The following is a 16,774-nucleotide window of genomic DNA, read 5'->3' on the forward strand; positions in this document are numbered from 1 at the left end:
CCGTGGCCGTGTTCGAGGCCAGAGTCGACACAGGGGCTTGGCGCAACCTGCTCTAGTGGAAGGTGTCCCTGCCCGGGGCAGGGGTTGGAGCTGGTGGAGCTTTATGGTCCCTTCAACCCAAACCAGTCTGGGATTCTATGTCTAAACATTTGTGCCTATGTGTCTGTATAAAAGCACATGTACTGATGAGCATTCAGGACAGGCAGGAGTGAAACCACAGAATAGACTAGTTTGGGTTGAAGGGACCTTAAAGATCATCCACTTCCAACCCCCTGCTACAGGCAGGGACAAAATACAGCCGTGTGAGTGAATAAAGCCACACAGAGTCTCTTTCAGCATTCAATCCTGAGCCTCCTTCCTGATTAAACCCTGAAAAACAAGACAAACCCTCGTTTCTCATCATTAGTTTCCCTCATTTGCAGCCTGTGCCTCTCCTCCTCCTCCAGCCACTAAATCCCCACCAGATCAGTGGCACAACCAACCAGAGGCATAAACCAGTTCTCAGTGTGCCACTCCTGCAGCAGGGTGGAAAAGAGAGGAGAATCACTGTCCAGAGGGAAAAGCCAGGCAAGAAACCTGCTTCCTAATGCAAAGCAAACAAAACCCTTCCCCTAATTCTCATTCTCTGAGGGGAGCAATGCAACTCACAGAGTAATTCCTGCCCGTCAGACACACAAGAATCAAAGGACAAGAGGAGAAAGAGCCAAGCTGGGGGATGCAGCCAGCTCTGTGAGAACAGGGTTACTCCAGAGGCCACGGGCCTTCAGCAGCTGCCGTGAGAAAGTCTGTCTGCCAAATCCCACATCGAGCCTGTGGCTCTTTGTGAGCAGCGTGGAGAGCGCCAGGTACTGCTCCAAGGAGGTCTTCAGGGCTCTCCCTCCTCTCTCCAAGAGAGCAAAATGAAGGCTGACATATTCTGGGCATGAAACACAGAACCTAACAATGAGATTCCCTGAAACACAGGCTGCTGAGGGAGAGCAGGAATCTGAAAGGCTTTTAAAGCTTATTCAGGGCTGACAAATAAAACGAGTCAGAGTCTAGGATTGTCTGCATTCAATGAAGCAAGTTATCTACTTCCCTCCTCAGTCTTAGGGCTCCCCTGGCAATCAGCCTGCTGAAACATGCAGGATCCAGAAACCAGTATTTTCCCCCTCTACTGCATCAGTTTAACCCCAGAATAACACTTTCAGCACCATTTTTACTCTGGAATATCGTCCACTCATTCGTCCTTCAACATTCCCTCCCCAAAACAAGGAGGATCAGGGAGTATACAGGACTTGGTGACATTAAGAGATCCAGTGGTACCCAGCAGCTGTATGTTACTATCTACTGTGACAATGAGCAAGTAGGAGAGATGAGGCTTGTCCCAGCAGCTCATCGGGTCAGTCTCTGGGTAAAAGAAATGCCAGAGAAGTCATAAAATGAGAGTCTGCCATGTCCTGGTTTCAGCAGCACCCAGTGACCTCTGCTCTGGTGAGACCCCACTTGGAGACAACATCAGACACTGCACAGAAACCAAAACCTCAAAGGGAAGCGGGTGGAAATGCAAAGAAGCCAACAATGGAGGATGGAGGGTTCAGCTTCATCCCAAGCCTCCTTCTATGTTAACCTGTGTCATTCCACACCGCTAACCCAGTGCTGGGATTTCGATCCAGCAGCAGGATCTTGTGCTGGGAACAACAGTGTGCGTCAGTGGGTTTGGACTGCCCAGGGAGGCTGCAAGTGAAGCCCTGACAAGCTGAGAACTTTCAGACTGGCAGGTAAAGTACACATGGAAGAATAACCCAAACCAGTTCCTATTCCCTAAGCCACACACTTCAGTCACACTCAGTGTCAAAGCTCCTAAAGCCATTGCTAAATCTGAACCTATACCCTGATGGACAGGCCAATGACTTAACAACCAGTCTAAGACTCAACTTGACATGAGTATTTGAAATCTGGCATAAAGTAATGTTAATTTTTACACCAATGTGTTTCACTAGATGTAGTCAAAAGCTGGAACTGGTATCTAAAATAATCTGATTATTTTAAACTTGATTATAATAATTTTGTTAATTAAACACAGGAGTTTTCATTTGGAATCAAAACTCCTGTGTGAAAATTAACTCAGGCAGTGATTGCCCTGCAGCATCTGAATAGATTGTGGGTAGAAGTTAACAGTATAGGGAAGGTCAAATTTGCCTTTGGCTTATTAAAGAGACATTTTATACAGGTTATGGGAAGAATCATAGATCTGTAGAATGGTTTGGGATGAAGGGACTTTAATATCATCCAATTCCAACCCCTGCCACAGGCAGGGACACCTTCCACTAGAGCAGGTTGCTCCAAGCCCCTGTGTCCAACCTGGCCTTGAACACTGCCAGGGAGGGGGCAGCCACAGCTTCTCTGGGCACCCTGTGCCAGCGCCTCAGCACCCTCACAGGGAAGAGCTTCTGCCTTAGATCCAACCTGAACTTCCCCTGTTCCAGTTTGAACCCATCCCCCCTTGTCCTGTCACTCCAGTCCCTGATGAAGGTCCCTCTGCAGCATCCTTGTAGCCCCCTTCAGACACTGAAGCTGCTCTGAGGTCTCCAGCAGCTTCTCTTCTCCAGGCTCAACAGCCCCAATGTTCTCAGCCTGTCTCCATACGGGAGCTGCTCCAGCCCCTGAGCATCCTCGTGGCCTCCTCTGGACTTGCTCCAACAGCTCCATGTCCTCCTGATGCTGAGGACACCAGCACTGTACCCAGCGCTGCAAGTGGGGTCTCAGCAGAGCAGAGCAATGTAGTTGCTCCCATTTCATTAGGGAAGAATTCCTGACAAGTTAGTAACACAAACTCAAACCAATCGATAGAGAAGTTGCAAGGAAACAGAACTGGGAAACTAATGCTATTAAAAGTCTTCTCCTTTGGGAACTGTTTCAACAGTTACTTATTAAACTAATGAAAAGTGAGTGTTCCAAATGTTCTGCAGTACAGGAGAGCTTTGAAGTTCCTGCAAATCCCAATCCCTGCCTGCAACACGAGATCCAAACTCAGCAGAAAAATCCATTTTTAGCTCTTGTTCAATCACCACCCGTGTCTTTGTGGTTCAATATCGTGCACAGAGAATGAGGTCACTTAAAATCTATCCTCTGGTCCCATTCTGACAAGATTTCACATTACATCAAGTACCCTCTTGAATTATGATGCAGGTTTTAGATACTCCTGTTTCTTGATGCTAACAAAGAACAAGAATTATGTCTCACAACACCAAATCTTCCACCCAACGGAAGGAATCAGCATCCAGCTTCCCACCACCCCTCTGTTTTGCTTGGAGCTGCATCACCAACCCTGTTCTCTCACAGCAGCAGTCTTGCAGCATGTAATCTGGCAATTAAAATCAGAGGCATGATTTGTCTAGACCTCCATTATACAACCAAGAGTTGTCTCTAGAGAGCGAGCAAGTGAGGCTGCAGCTACAGAAATGGCTTCATGCTCTCACAATCTCATTAGGAAAATCCCCCAATGGCTTCAGCATGAAACACAAAAAGGCAAAGTTTGTTCCTTCCTCATGGATCAAATGGAGCTCCCAGCCCTCATGACGAAGGCTGTGGTAGCTTGACAAAGCACGTGTTTTAGTAAATGACAGAACCTTCTGCCAGAATGGGCTGAAGTCGCAGCAATACAAGATCTGTCCTCTTATCCCCTCTGCTCTGGAGCCAGGCTGAGAGAGCTGGGCTGGGGCAGCTGGAGAAGAGAAGGCTCCTGAAGGGGACACCTTAGAGCAGCTCCAGGGCCTAAAGGGGCTCCAGGAAACCTGGAGAGGGGCTTTGGACAAGGGATGGAGGGACAGGCCAAGGGGAATGGCTTGAACCTGCCAGAGGGGAGACTGAGATGAGCTCTGAGGCAGAAGCTCTTCCCTGTGAGGGTGCTGAGGCGCTGGCACAGGGTGCCCAGAGAAGCTGTGGCTGCCCCATCCCTGGCAGTGTTCAAGGCCAGGTTGGACACAGGGGCTTGGAGCAACCTGCTCTAGTGGAAGGTGTCCCTGCCCGGGGCAGGGGTTGGAGCTGGAGGAGCTTTAAGGTCCTTTCCAACCCAGAGCAAGCTGTGAATCATTCCTCTCAGCCAGGTCCACACCCCCCTGTCTGAGTGAACACTAAGAATTCCAGCATGGAATCCAAGCCTTAATTACAAACCAGCCTCTGTGTTGTGGCAGGATAATTGGGGACCCTGGGACCAGACACTTGCACACTCCCTAATGCACTGAAACACAGCACTAAGTTAACACGTCTCATTACTCCATTATGTAGGGAACAATTTTGCTCCTAATACACAAAGTCAAGAGACATTTTAATAACAGACCTTTTAGTCCTGTCTACAACACACAAAGTAATTTCTAAGCCTGTTTTAGCACCTCTAATACAATTCTGCACACAAACTGTTTGTGGACTACAGAGGAAATACACGTGGGGTTATGTACACACACGTATGTGTGAAGGTGTTTGCTCTGTGGGGATGCCCAGGAACAAATGCACTTCCTCCTTCCATAAGAGCAAATGCTTTATGGGACATGACTCCATGTGGGAAATTGCTAGATCAAGGAAGCAGCAGTGTCCAACTATGCACTGAGTCAGGAGGGATGGACACCACTCACTCTCAATTCATGATCTGCTAGGAATCTCGCCCCTAGATCTCTTGCCTCTTGCTGGGAATGCTTGGCTCTAAATTGGAGAGACATGGATTTGATGGATGAAGCACTCAGTGGATAAGGAACTGACTGGATGGTCGCACACAGGGAGTTGTGGTCTCCAAGTGGAGACCAGTGATGTGTGGTGCCCTCAGGGGTTGCTGTTGGGACTGATCCTGTTCAACATCTTTGCTGGTGACATGGACAGTGGGATCCAGCACCCTCAGCACATTTGCTGATGACCCGGAGCTGTGTGGAGCAGTGACACGCTGGAGGGAAGGGATGGGATCCAGAGGGACCTGGACAGGCTGGAGAGGTGGGACCATGGGAACCTCATGGAGCTCAACAAGGCCAAGGGCAAGGTCCTGCCCCTGGGTTGGGGCAATCCCAGCACAAACACAGGCTGGGGGAGACTGGATGGAGCAGCCTGAGGAGAAGCACTTGGGGTGTTGGGTGAGGAGAAGCTCCCCATGACCCGGCTTCAGTGTGTGCTTGAGCCCAGAACCCCCCATGTGCTGGGTGCACCCCCAGTGTGTGAGCAGCAGCTCAGGGAGGGGATCCTGCCCCTCTGCTGTGCTCTGGGGAGACCCCCCCTGCAGCCCTGATCCAGCTCTGGGGAACAGCACAAGAGGGACGTGGAGCTGCTGGAGCGAGGCCAGAGGAGGCCCCGGAGCTGCTGCGAGGGCTGGAGCAGCTCTGCTCTGGTCCCTTCCAGCCCAAACCACTCTGGGATTCTGGGAAGTACATTTACATACACAACTCATAAGCCCAAACACCATTTCTTCCCTGTCAACACCAGATCAGTTCCTCAGTGTTCACTGCTTTCACCCGTTTGCTGCTTGCCAAGTGATTTACCTTCATTAACCCAAGTGCTAATCCCTCATCTACCAGGTCACAACGTAAAAGCTCACAACGTAAACCCCAGTTTTGTTGCAGCTGCACCAGCCCTGAAGACCTCTCCCTGCTTTCCCCAATTCAAAAGCAACTCATCACCTACCAGAAGTAAACAGCTTTGGCCCCCCAGGAACATTCACTCACATTTCAGGGTCTTCCAGCAGAGTGGAGACACCAGTTTCCACTCTCACTGTGTAGTGGAAGCAATTTAAGCCACCACATTCCTCCTTGACTGCTGTGCCCATGTTCATTCACTGAACTGGCTTCAGAAACAGTCCTCAAACCTGTGTTCCCCCAACTTTTTGGCTCATGCCTTAATCCCTTCAATCTAAAACGCCGAATCTGTAACATCAAAAATCCAGGAAGGATTTCTCTTAAACAGCTCCTCTTTTCTAAGGGGAAAGAGATTCCAAGCCCTTTGCTGTAAAATCAGGGATCCTCTTCTGAACAGTTCAACACCGAGATGTTGCTCGTGGTATGTGGACTACAAATGTCCCTCTGAGACTCTCTGCAGAGGTTTCCCAATGTCCGGGGAAGTTCTGTTTCCACAATGGTGCATTAACAGAAGCAGTCTTGGGCCTGTTGTGGTTACTCACCTGTTTTACATTGTATCCTGCTTTTGCACTAGTTTCGATGAACATTACATTCAGCTCTTTGGCTTTTCTTTCTCCTTCCTCAATGGACACTTGTCTGGGGAAGATAACACACAATTAGGAATAAAAAAACCCCACAGAGACACCTTGAAAATGAAGACTTTTGTCTTCAACCCAATGAGGTGACTGTATCATTGCAGTTCTGACACCATTTCATGCTTTTAATCTAATGTTCAGATAGACACTGGCACAGGGTGCCCAGAGAAGCTGTGGCTGCCCCATCCCTAGAACTGGAGGAGCTTCAAGCTCCCTTCCAACCCCAAACTATTCTAGGATTCTATGAATACCATAAATCCAGAAGCAGCAGCAACTGCAGCAAAAGCTGAAGATGCCCAACTTAAGTTTCCCAAAGGGAGGATTACTTTCACCTATCATTGATAGCTGAGCAAATGTATTAAGTATGAATAGTTATAAGGATTCCAGTTTATTCCTGCGCTGACACAGGTTGTAGCTGACATTCCATTCTGTCATCCTGAACAAGCTGGTGACAGTTGCTCAACTCATTCACTGGCAACTTGTGCTTAACCAAATGAAAGCAGATTTACAATTAAGATTGCTCTAGTCACAGCCATCTCCAGCACAGTCAAAACAAGCTTCAGCTTTTGGGAACTAATACAAATGCCAATGTTCTCTTTACAATAGCTGTCAAGGAGCAAAGAGCAGCAGGGTCAGAAGAGCAGTTAAAGATGAGGGATTCCTCCATACCTCTTATCTGCTAGATCTGTTTTATTTCCCACCAGCATGATGATGACATCGCTGCCCCTTTCCGTTCTCACGTCATCAATCCATTTTGTTGTTTGCTGGAAGGAGTTTACATCTAACAGAGAACAGGGAGAGGATTTGTCACTGCAGGAGTTCCTCACAGATCCCGGGTAAACACAGCTCTAAATCCCAAATGAAAGCTTCATAGTCTCTGGACTTGGCATAACAGGGTGATGAAGAATCAGCAAGTGAAACCCTAAGTCTCCCACACTGAAGTATAGGAAAACTTTGGCATTCATTTCAAATGAGCTTCAAATTCACCTCACTACAAGTGAATTCAAAGCCAGGGAGTTGAGTTGAGCTAGAGCATGGTTCTGGCAGTGTTTAAACTGAGTATCACTGAGGTTTAAACAAGTTCCCTTCTGGTTTAGTTCAACATAAAATAGCGTATAGAGAGAAAGGGGATTGATGTGATACTGCATCTACACTGCTCATGACTTGTGTAGCTACAGCAGGAAGTTCCTACAGGTTCATGGCTTCTCGAGAGTACTTAATACCAGCCACATGTTTTCTACAGATTAATCACTTTTAACTTGCAAGGTTCAGGATGTTCTCTAGGGAATATTGGGGTTATTTAACACACTAACAACTCCTGTACCACTGAATGCTCAATATAGTTCCCAAATCAGCTGCACAGAACCAGAAATACAAATATAACCTATGCACAGACACTTTTTCTTCATGATTTACAAGGGCCTGTTGGGACAGGCCAAGGGGAATGGCTTGAACCTGCCAGAGGGGAGATTGAGATGAGCTCTGAGGCAGAAGCTCTTCCCTGTGAGGGTGCTGAGGCGCTGGCACAGGGTGCCCAGAGAAGCTGTGGCTGCCCCATCCCTGGCAGTGTTCAAGGCCAGGCTGGACACAGGGGCTTGGAGCAACCTGCTCTAGTGGAAGGGGTCCCTGCCCGGGGCAGGGGTTGGAGCTGGAGGAGCTTTTAAGCTCCCTTCAACCCAAACCACTCTGATTCTACAATTTCTCCTTAAAAGCTGCAACATAAGAATTTTAGGAAGCTAAAATGATCCAATGAGACTGTTTATTGTTAGGAAAGTTGCATCCCATAAGGAAAAACCAGTTGTACAGAAGCTGTGTGGAGCTCAGCATCTGCCAGGTAGCGACACACCGAGCAGCTAAGCTGCCAGAGTAGTTTTCAGTCCTTAAAAAGGGGAGGCTCTGCAGCAATTCCTGAGGAGTATTGACTGTTTTAATGGCTTCTGCTGCATAGTAATATATTGTGTGGGGGACAGTTGAGACTTGATCACTTGTCAGTGTTTTAATTCTTCTCTTTACTCCTTGGCAATATCGAATCTGCCAGGTCAGTAAAAATATATCAAAGTTCACAGCTAATCTGTGCTTTGAGCTCGAATAAAAGTGCTACTTTTAACAATTAAAGCTTTAATAGGTAAGACCCATGTTCCTGCTGCAATCTTCTAGTGCCTATAAATCGAAGGACAAGTACTTTTGCATTTGGACAGAATTAGGCCATTGCTCGTGGTCAATTCTGGTTTAGAATTAAAGTGTCTGAAGGTTTAATTGTCCTAAACCAGTATTTGTGGTGCTTGTGAATGCAGAAAGCTGGTAAGTTAAGGGGGCTCTGGACTGAGGGGAGGGACAGAAAGAGAAGGGTTGAAAACAGCACTAATATTTTAGTTCACAAAAATGTACATACCTTAGTAAGAAATGAAAGAGCAATTGTTAAAGGTAAGGGCTTAGTGGTGAAGTTTTCCATATTGCAGATTGGGAAGGTGACTGATTCAAAATGAAAATGTGATGTTAATGCATTTCCCCCCCCAGCCCATGCCCAGATTGTTGGGAGGGGGGTGGGGGAGGGGGGGGGGGTGGGGAGGAGGGTAAATGGAGTGAAGCAAGCTACAGCTATCAGTGCAAAGTCTCTCATTTCAGAATCCACTTATCTATGAACATGATTCAGGTGTTTGAGACCAAAAGTCATGGTGATATTATGATCAAAAAAAGCAAATGAAAGAGGGGAGAGTGCAACAAGACCAGCCAGGATTCAAGGCTTGAGGAGAATGTGATAGGAAAAGGTTACAAACTCATGTTTGGAAGACAGTTTACACATTACAACAGCAGCAATCAGGTGGCCTCGAGTGAAAGAAAACACCTTGGTTTGTCATGCTAGAATGAGGAACAAGCAGATGACTGTGATAGGACATGCAAAGCTAAGCTAAAGGATGAAAAGGGGCAGAGGATTAGAAATGCAGAATTCCCCCCACTCACTTGTGATATCATAAACAACAACTGCAACAGTGGAGTCACGAATGTAGCTAGGAATCAAGCTCCTGAAAAAAATCCTGACCCGCTCTTGACCTGCTGTGTCCCATAATTGCAACCGTACCTAACAAAATCAGTCAAACAAGCAAGAAAAATAAGAACAAAGGTCAAAGCCAGTGCAAAATACCTACTTGTGATATCGTAAACTACTACAGCAGCAGCAGAGTCACGGATGTAACTGGGAATGAGGCTACGGAAACGTTCCTGACCCGCAGTATCCCACAGCTGCAACCTGATCTGTGGGTGGGAGAAAATGAAAAAAAGCCAAACTGCCACGAAAAATGAAAGAAGAAGAAAGAAATTTTACTTTGGAAAAGAAGGAAGAAAAAAAAAAAGGAAGGAAAAAAGAAAAAAAAAAAGCTAAATAAAAATGATAATCATGCAGATGAGTGGGAGCTTCCCAAGGAGCGCGCTCCCAAGCACTAGCAGGAGCCAAAGTGGTGGATGTGCAGCTATCTCGGGTTTCTGCCATGGAAAAAAGACTTCCAAAAGGGGAGGAATAAACTTGCTCAGCTTTGAAACTGAGAGCACCAACAGGAAAACTTCACCTGTGGTTCTGCCTACTCAAGGTTTTCCTGCTCCGCTGTTATCCTCACCCAGGGCACCTCCAGCAGCCTGGAGGATGGTTGGAGGTGGAAAAATCAGACCACATCCATCATCCCTCTAATGGAAGAGCCTCTCACTGCTCTTCCAGTCAAAGCACTGGAAAAGCTTCTAATGTGCTTCTTTATCAAGGAGGATAAAACATTATCACTCTCTATTTAAGCCTGAGCCACACCACAAAGTAATATTCACCTAGGTGAGGCTGAGTGCCTCTTACCATCAAGGTTCAGAAGGAAAAGGCAGGATAGACTAAAAGCAACACATATGGCAAGATGGGCAAGGAAAGAACATCTCGCTGCTCAAGCACTTTCAATGCAATCACACTGATTGGGGGTTTCTGCAAGCCCGTGAGCTTCTGCAGCTCTGCACAATTTGCTTCTGCAAATAGCACAACTCTGAATGTCTTCATTAAGAACGTGAGCTCACTGAAACCACAGGACTGCTTTCACACAGGAGTCATTTCACTGGGGAGCTAGAACTGCACCGAGCTGAGAAACAAGCGTGTTTGGGGATTACTATCAAAGGCAACCTTTTTTTTAAACCAGTGATATTAATATTGAGCTATTAACTAGAAACATTTGTACTTTATCCTTCTGTCTTGTGACATCAAAACCTGAAAGGGATAAGCGTGGTCCCCTCCTCCACATTCCCATCATTATGCACCCCTCATACTATCCATATCTCTTTCTCCAAAGAGGATGACACTAGAGCACCTTCTGCCACATGTCAATGGCACTCGGGAACCAAGAGGTGATTTCCCATTGCCTCAGACAGAGCAGGGAGCTGTCTCCACAGCCCCTGGCAGCCTGCAAGCAGCTGGTACATGGTGCTCTGTCTGTGCTTCCAAGTGATCTCACAACTGTGGGCTGCACAATTACAACAGATGCTGATCCTCGTTCCTACTGTACATAGAGAAGGGCACAAAACTCTTACTCACTGTTCGATCCTCCAGATACATGGTTTTCGATAAGAAGTCAATGCCAATTGTTGCCTGTAAGAAAAGGAAAAGAGCTCTTAAACAAAGTGTCAGAACAGCGGTGATGATTTCCAGGGCAGAAACATTCCTGCCACCTCGGAATGCAGCATCTCTGCAAGAAAAATACACTGGTTTTCTTGCTTTCAAGATAAAACTCTACCAGTAAGATTTGATAAGCAGTTTCCTTAATATCCATAACCAGCACAATGTCTCAAAGCACAAAAAGGTGTTAATATTAACTTCAGCTTCTTCACACTGACAGTCGAATTAATACAGATGGGTATCAGCAAGGATTCTCATGCAAATGACCTAAGTCAGTGTCCCTCAGCTGAACAAGGGCATCAGAGCACACCATATTCTTCCTGACTGCCCAGTATCCTCATCTACCTTAATGTAATGGGGCGACAGGGCAAGGGGAATGGCTTGAACCTGCCAGAGGGGAGACTGAGATGAGCTCTGAGGCAGAAGCTCTTCCCTGGGAGGGTGCTGAGGCGCTGGCACAGGGTGCCCAGAGAAGCTGTGGCTGCCCCATCCCTGGCAGTGTTCAAGGCCAGGTTGGACACAGGGGCTTGGAGCAACCTGCTCTAGTGGAAGGTGTCCATGCCCGGGGCAGGGGTTGGAGCTGGAGGAGCTTTAAGCTCCCTTCCAACCCAAACCAGGCTGTGATTCCATGACACTGAAACTGCAAGGCAGATACGAGAACCCTCAAAAGACTAATCCAACAACATGCTTCCCTTCTGCTTTTGTTTTATATTGTTTTGGCAGTGGATTCTCCTCGGAAGATTGCCTCAGAAATGCTTCTATTCTTCGTTGCGTCTTTCCACTTTCACTTCCCAGAAGAAAACCTACAACCCCCCCTTAAGATCCCACACCCGGCACACATGTCAGGGTCTCATTCTGGCAGCCAAACGGCTGGAGCTCAGACTTGCTCTGCTCTCAGCAGGAGCTGGAACATCAGCTGCAAAGCCCAAAACCTGCCTCAGCCTGTACTTTGTGCCATCCCTCCCACACAGCTGCACAGCAGCAGGAGCTCTGAAGTCTCTGTATGCCTGGAGAACATCTAAATGCCATGCAGAAAGGTGTCAGGTCAGCGAGATTCCTGCACTTGGGAAGCTCACAGCATGGGAAATGGCCAAGCACAAACCTTATTTTAGGCCCGGGAATAGGTATGAGTGCTAACTGCATTGAGAAGAACATAGAGCAGGTTTGTTACCTTTAAGCTGTGAAATGGCTCTTCACCTAAACCCTCACAAGCTTTAAGAATTACATGGAATAACTTAGAGCCAAATGTGTTTGTTCACATGTATTGTTCTGCCCACAACACAGGTAAGAACACTATCAAGGAGTGGATTCAAGCACTTGGTGTATCCCAGACTTTCACTAAGAGGCAACTTGAAGAGGCATTTTGTAACGATCTGACAGAAGGAGCAAATCCTTGGCAGATCCTTACAGATCAGTTGTAAAGAGCTGTGCAAGGTACGAGTAGTGGAAAAGCCTACTCACTGATGGGGAAAATACATGGACATTACACTAAGCTAATTACCATCATTAAGGTGGAGGCAGGTTTAACCTGCTTGTGGAATGCTGAGCACCACATGGAACAAGCAGCAACTCAGCAAGCTCTGACCATGATGTGAGGCACTAAGTCCCAATCACAAATTTAATGAGGGCAAGAACAAAATAAATGCTTGAGACGACCACACTACAGATGGTATAGATGGGACCACGTATGAGAAGACTTCTTAATCCATCTGCCCTCACAAAGCCACTGTCTACTAAGGAATTGTTGTTACTCTGTTTTCAGAATCAGAGTGCTTTGGGTTGAAGGGAGCTTAAAGCTCCTCCAGCTCCACCCCCTGCCCCGGGCAGGGACACCTTCCACTAGAGCAGGTTGCTCCAAGCCCCTGTGTCCAACCTGGCCTTGAACACTGCCAGGGAGGGGGCAGCCACAGCTTCTCTGGGCACCCTGTGCCAGCGCCTCAGCACCCTCACAGGGAAGAGCTTCTGCCTCAGAGCTCATCTCAGTCTCCCCTCTGGCAGGTTCAAGCCATTCCCCTTGGCCTGTCCCTCCATCCCTTGTCCAAAGCCCCTCTCCAGGTTTCCTGGAGCCCCTTTAGGCCCTGGAGCTGCTCTAAGGTGTCCCCTTCAGGAGCCTTCTCTTCTCCAGCTGCCCCAGCCCAGCTCTCTCAGCCTGGCTCCAGAGCAGAGCTGCTCCAGCCCTCGCAGCAGCTCCGGGGCCTCCTCTGGCCTCGCTCCAGCACTTCCGTGTCCCTCTTGTGCTGTTCCCCAGAGCTGGATCAGGACTCAGGGGGGGTCTCCCCAGAGCACAGCAGAGGGGCAGGATCCCCTCCCTTGAGCTCAGTTCAAGCTATCCAAGGTTCCTCTCCACAGTCCTAGGAGATCAGTCATTGTTGCCAGCTCCTAGAATTCAGGTTGAGCTTGAAAAGATGCCAAGTTATAAAAGTAGTTGAGCTTCACCAAGTGTGTCTGCTCCAGGCAGAACAGGCTTCATGACTTGGTTACAGTTGGTAACGTTCTGAATCCACCAAGCTGAGAAAAATCTGTTCCCTGATGAATGTGAAGGGTTCTTTAGGGAGGTGGGAGGAGGAGGGAATGGGAAAAAGGTAAGAATAATGCTGTGACTCTTCTGTTTCTTGGTGTCCAGGTATCTCATTTAAACCTCTTCACCCCTTCATGAGCTACTGTCTCTTCAGCACCTCCCCACTGCTCTGCCAGGTGAGTTGGGCACAATGAGATGTACTTTTCACTCAACCACAGGAGAAGCAAAGCTGCTGTGGTGTAGGAGGGCTGAAGAACACATCATTGCTCCCAAGGGCGCAAACATCCTTTCAAATCCTCCCCACTGTAATTACATGGACAGAGAAAGCAGCTCTTTTATTTCACCTGGGGTTTTTTCCCCCACCAGTATTTTAATTTCAGGTCTGCTCTTTTTCTCTCTGGATCTACATCCTAGTTCCTTCTTGAACAGGTTTGACCCTCTGTGCTTGATGATAATTCAGCTGTCTCCGTGGGAAGCTGGTCTGACATAATATACAAAATGATTCCAAAATGAATGTGTGAATCAGGAAGAAGTCTTAAGGGCTTGCAAGAGAGCCCCAATTTAACTATCACTGATGCAAGCCTAGTTTGGGTGTTCATGTACTTCTTGTAGTGTCACTCATCCAAAGACCTCTATTTGACTGAAGTCATTGCTGAGGTGATAGGTCCTGTTTTGCTGTAGCTGGTAGAAAGGATGAGTCCTAAAAGCTCCAGTGATTTAGCCCAAACCACAGCAGCTGTTAGAGTCAAACCAGAACACAGATTTGTCCATGCTCAGCATCATTTAGAGACCTCTCAAAGGCAAGTGCTTGACTGACAATGTCCATCAAACCATGGACGTTGTCAGCTGTAGCTGTAGGTTACTTGATGGGTGATTTGCTCTTTCAGGACACTTCTGATGAATTTTGAATGTCTATTTTCTGAAAGCTGCCCCAACCCAAAATTTGAACAAGGTTATTTGGGTTCAGGGTGTAAAAATCAAAAGCTGCAGTTTATTAAAACCTCTGCTGTCCATTAGTTTTTCTGCTGCTGCTACATAAGAGGAATTTGGCTCTTACCCCTGTAGCTTTATCAATAAGCTCTTTTTATGAAAGTGGCATTTGTGAATCAAACAAGAACTTCTCTGTACTGAGTCAAGGAAACCAAACACCTGGAATAAAGCTGTGCCCTTGGTGGTGTGTCATGTACCAGGAGTGATCCCTCTCCATGGACTCGTGAGACCCCCCTGCAGTCCTGATCCAGCTCTGGGCAACAACACAAGAGGGACGTGGAGCTGTTGGAAACAAGAAACCTGGAGAGGGGCTTTGGACAAGGGATGGAGGGACAGGCCAAGGGGAATGGCTTTAACCTGCCAGAGGGGAGACTGAGATGAGCTCTGAGGCAGAAGCTCTTCCCTGGGAGGGTGCTGAGGCGCTGGCACAGGGTGCCCAGAGAAGCTGTGGCTGCCCCATCCCTGGCAGTGTTCAAGGCCAGGTTGGACACAGGGGCTTGGAGCAACCTGCTCTAGTGGAAGGTGTCCCTGCCCGGGGCAGGGGTTGGGGCTGGAGGAGCTTTAAGGTCCCTTCCAAAACAAACCACTCTGAGATACTGTGATTCTATGACTTATCACCAAACACAAAGCCGTGAGGGGGCTACAGGGCCGACTGGAATACAAGACAACCACTGCCCCAGCCCCAGCCCCAGCCTTGCCAACCCAATCTGCTTTCAGTAATAAATAAACAAGCAGTCACGAGATGGGGACATGCACAACAACCAGGTTTTTGGTCTTTGTTCCAACAGACAGCATAAAATACTGTCCTAAAGCACCCCCAGGCTCACAATTCACTGCTTCCTGCTCTGCAAGTCCTTGCTCACCCACTGCAGAACGTCTTGCAGCTCAGCTGTCGTCTTGATTTAAAGGAGCTGGGTACCTGTTACATTTTCCCCACAGAGACATTAGATCTGTGATGGTCTGGGGAAAGGAAACACCCTGGAAGACTTAACTACTGCTATTACTTGGCTGTAACTAAGAGCCTGTCCTTTGAAACCACAGCAGATGAGCAGCATCCAACAGCAAAATGCTGTTCTGAAAGGTTAAAATATGAAGCTTAAAGATCTCACAGGTAAGAATTTGGTCACTGTCCCAACTCTTACCCACTTTAATCAAATGTATTCTTCCTGCAGTGGAAGACGTGGCAACAGAGGGGCCTTAGAGAAGACAATAACATAGATGAGTTTACCTGGTAGGTGTTGTCAAAGCTGTCATACATGAACCTGGTGATCAAGGAAGTCTTCCCCACTGAAAGAAGAAAGAAAAGACACAGTTCAAGGAACAGTTTCAGTGTAAATTCAAAGCAAATGATTTAAAAACAGTTTCAGGAGGAGTTTTGCTTTGTGTCCAAGAGATCCGCACTGTGCAATTAAACTTCCTACAAGCAAAAGAGCAGTTACTGGACTTCACAGCTGTGAAGACACTATTAGGCACATTTTTATCTGAAGAAAGCTGGCTCCTGCATCATTCCTGAGCATCAGTTTTACCCTCAAACATTCATGATTTGAGATGAAACTTGAAATAATGTGAAAGTTCCGGTTTCCAACAAGATATGTGGTATTTCCCATGAATTCCATCAATGAATGGATGCGATAGGTCTGGGAGCCCCACAACAAATGATTATGAACAAGACAGCTCTTCCGGCTCCTAAACCAAGGCAGCTTTAAAATACACCTCTCTGTGCACCTCCTCAATGTCACAGTCTGTACCTGGCACACAAGTGGCAGTCCCTGCTGTAGTGTCACAAGATTGAAGAGCATCATTGTGGAGAGGCCTGTTTACCATCTGCCCACTATCCCTGTGGTCCCTGTCACTCCATTAACTTCACCCTTCCTTTGACAAGGAATTCACTGGACTTTATATGAGCCTATAAGCTGGTTCATCTGCTGTTAAGACCACCATTATCCACCCTGGCAATGGCTGCAGCTTGTGGCTGCTGCATTCCCTTGGCTGCTCAGCATTAGGGAGCCACTCGTGCTGCAATCAGAAGGTGTCACTGCAGCACGTGCAGGCAAGGCTGACAGTCACCCAGACACCAAAGAAGCCTTTTTCCTGCAGCCATTTGGGATCCTGCAGCAGAGATGCAGCTGGTTGGGCAGGCTGAATCACAAACTGTGCTGAACTACATCAAGACCCTCATTTTACAACCGAGATCTACATAAACTGAGTGTATCACAAAGGGTTTGTGTTGAAGGGACCTTAAAGCTCCTCCAGTCCCAACCCCTGCCCCGGGCAGGGACACCTTCCACTAGAGCAGGTTGCTCCAAGCCCCTGTGTCCAACCTGCCCTTGAACACTGCCAGGGATGGGGCAGCCACAGCTCCTCTGGGCACCCTGTGCCAGCGCCTCAGCACCCTCACAGG

At 47.7% G+C, this 16,774-nt stretch overlaps 1 protein-coding gene across 1 annotated transcript in view; it reads right to left on the reverse strand.

Annotated features, from left to right (window-relative positions):
* Window positions 1-15,661, reverse strand: part of LOC104411849 (ras-related protein Rab-6A-like) — a 22,124-nt gene extending 6,463 nt beyond the window's left edge. The window contains 5 exon segments of the mRNA XM_010022380.1: window positions 6,137-6,230; window positions 6,899-7,010; window positions 9,376-9,481; window positions 10,785-10,838; window positions 15,602-15,661. Coding sequence (XP_010020682.1) covers window positions 6,137-6,230; window positions 6,899-7,010; window positions 9,376-9,481; window positions 10,785-10,838; window positions 15,602-15,631 — 396 coding nt within the window. The 5' untranslated portion in view covers window positions 15,632-15,661.
* Between the last annotated feature and the right edge of the window lie 1,113 nt (window positions 15,662-16,774).

This window comes from Nestor notabilis, unplaced genomic scaffold, assembly GCF_000696875.1.
Source record: "Nestor notabilis isolate BGI_N333 unplaced genomic scaffold, ASM69687v1 scaffold5819, whole genome shotgun sequence".
NCBI lineage: Eukaryota > Metazoa > Chordata > Aves > Psittaciformes > Psittacidae > Nestor > Nestor notabilis.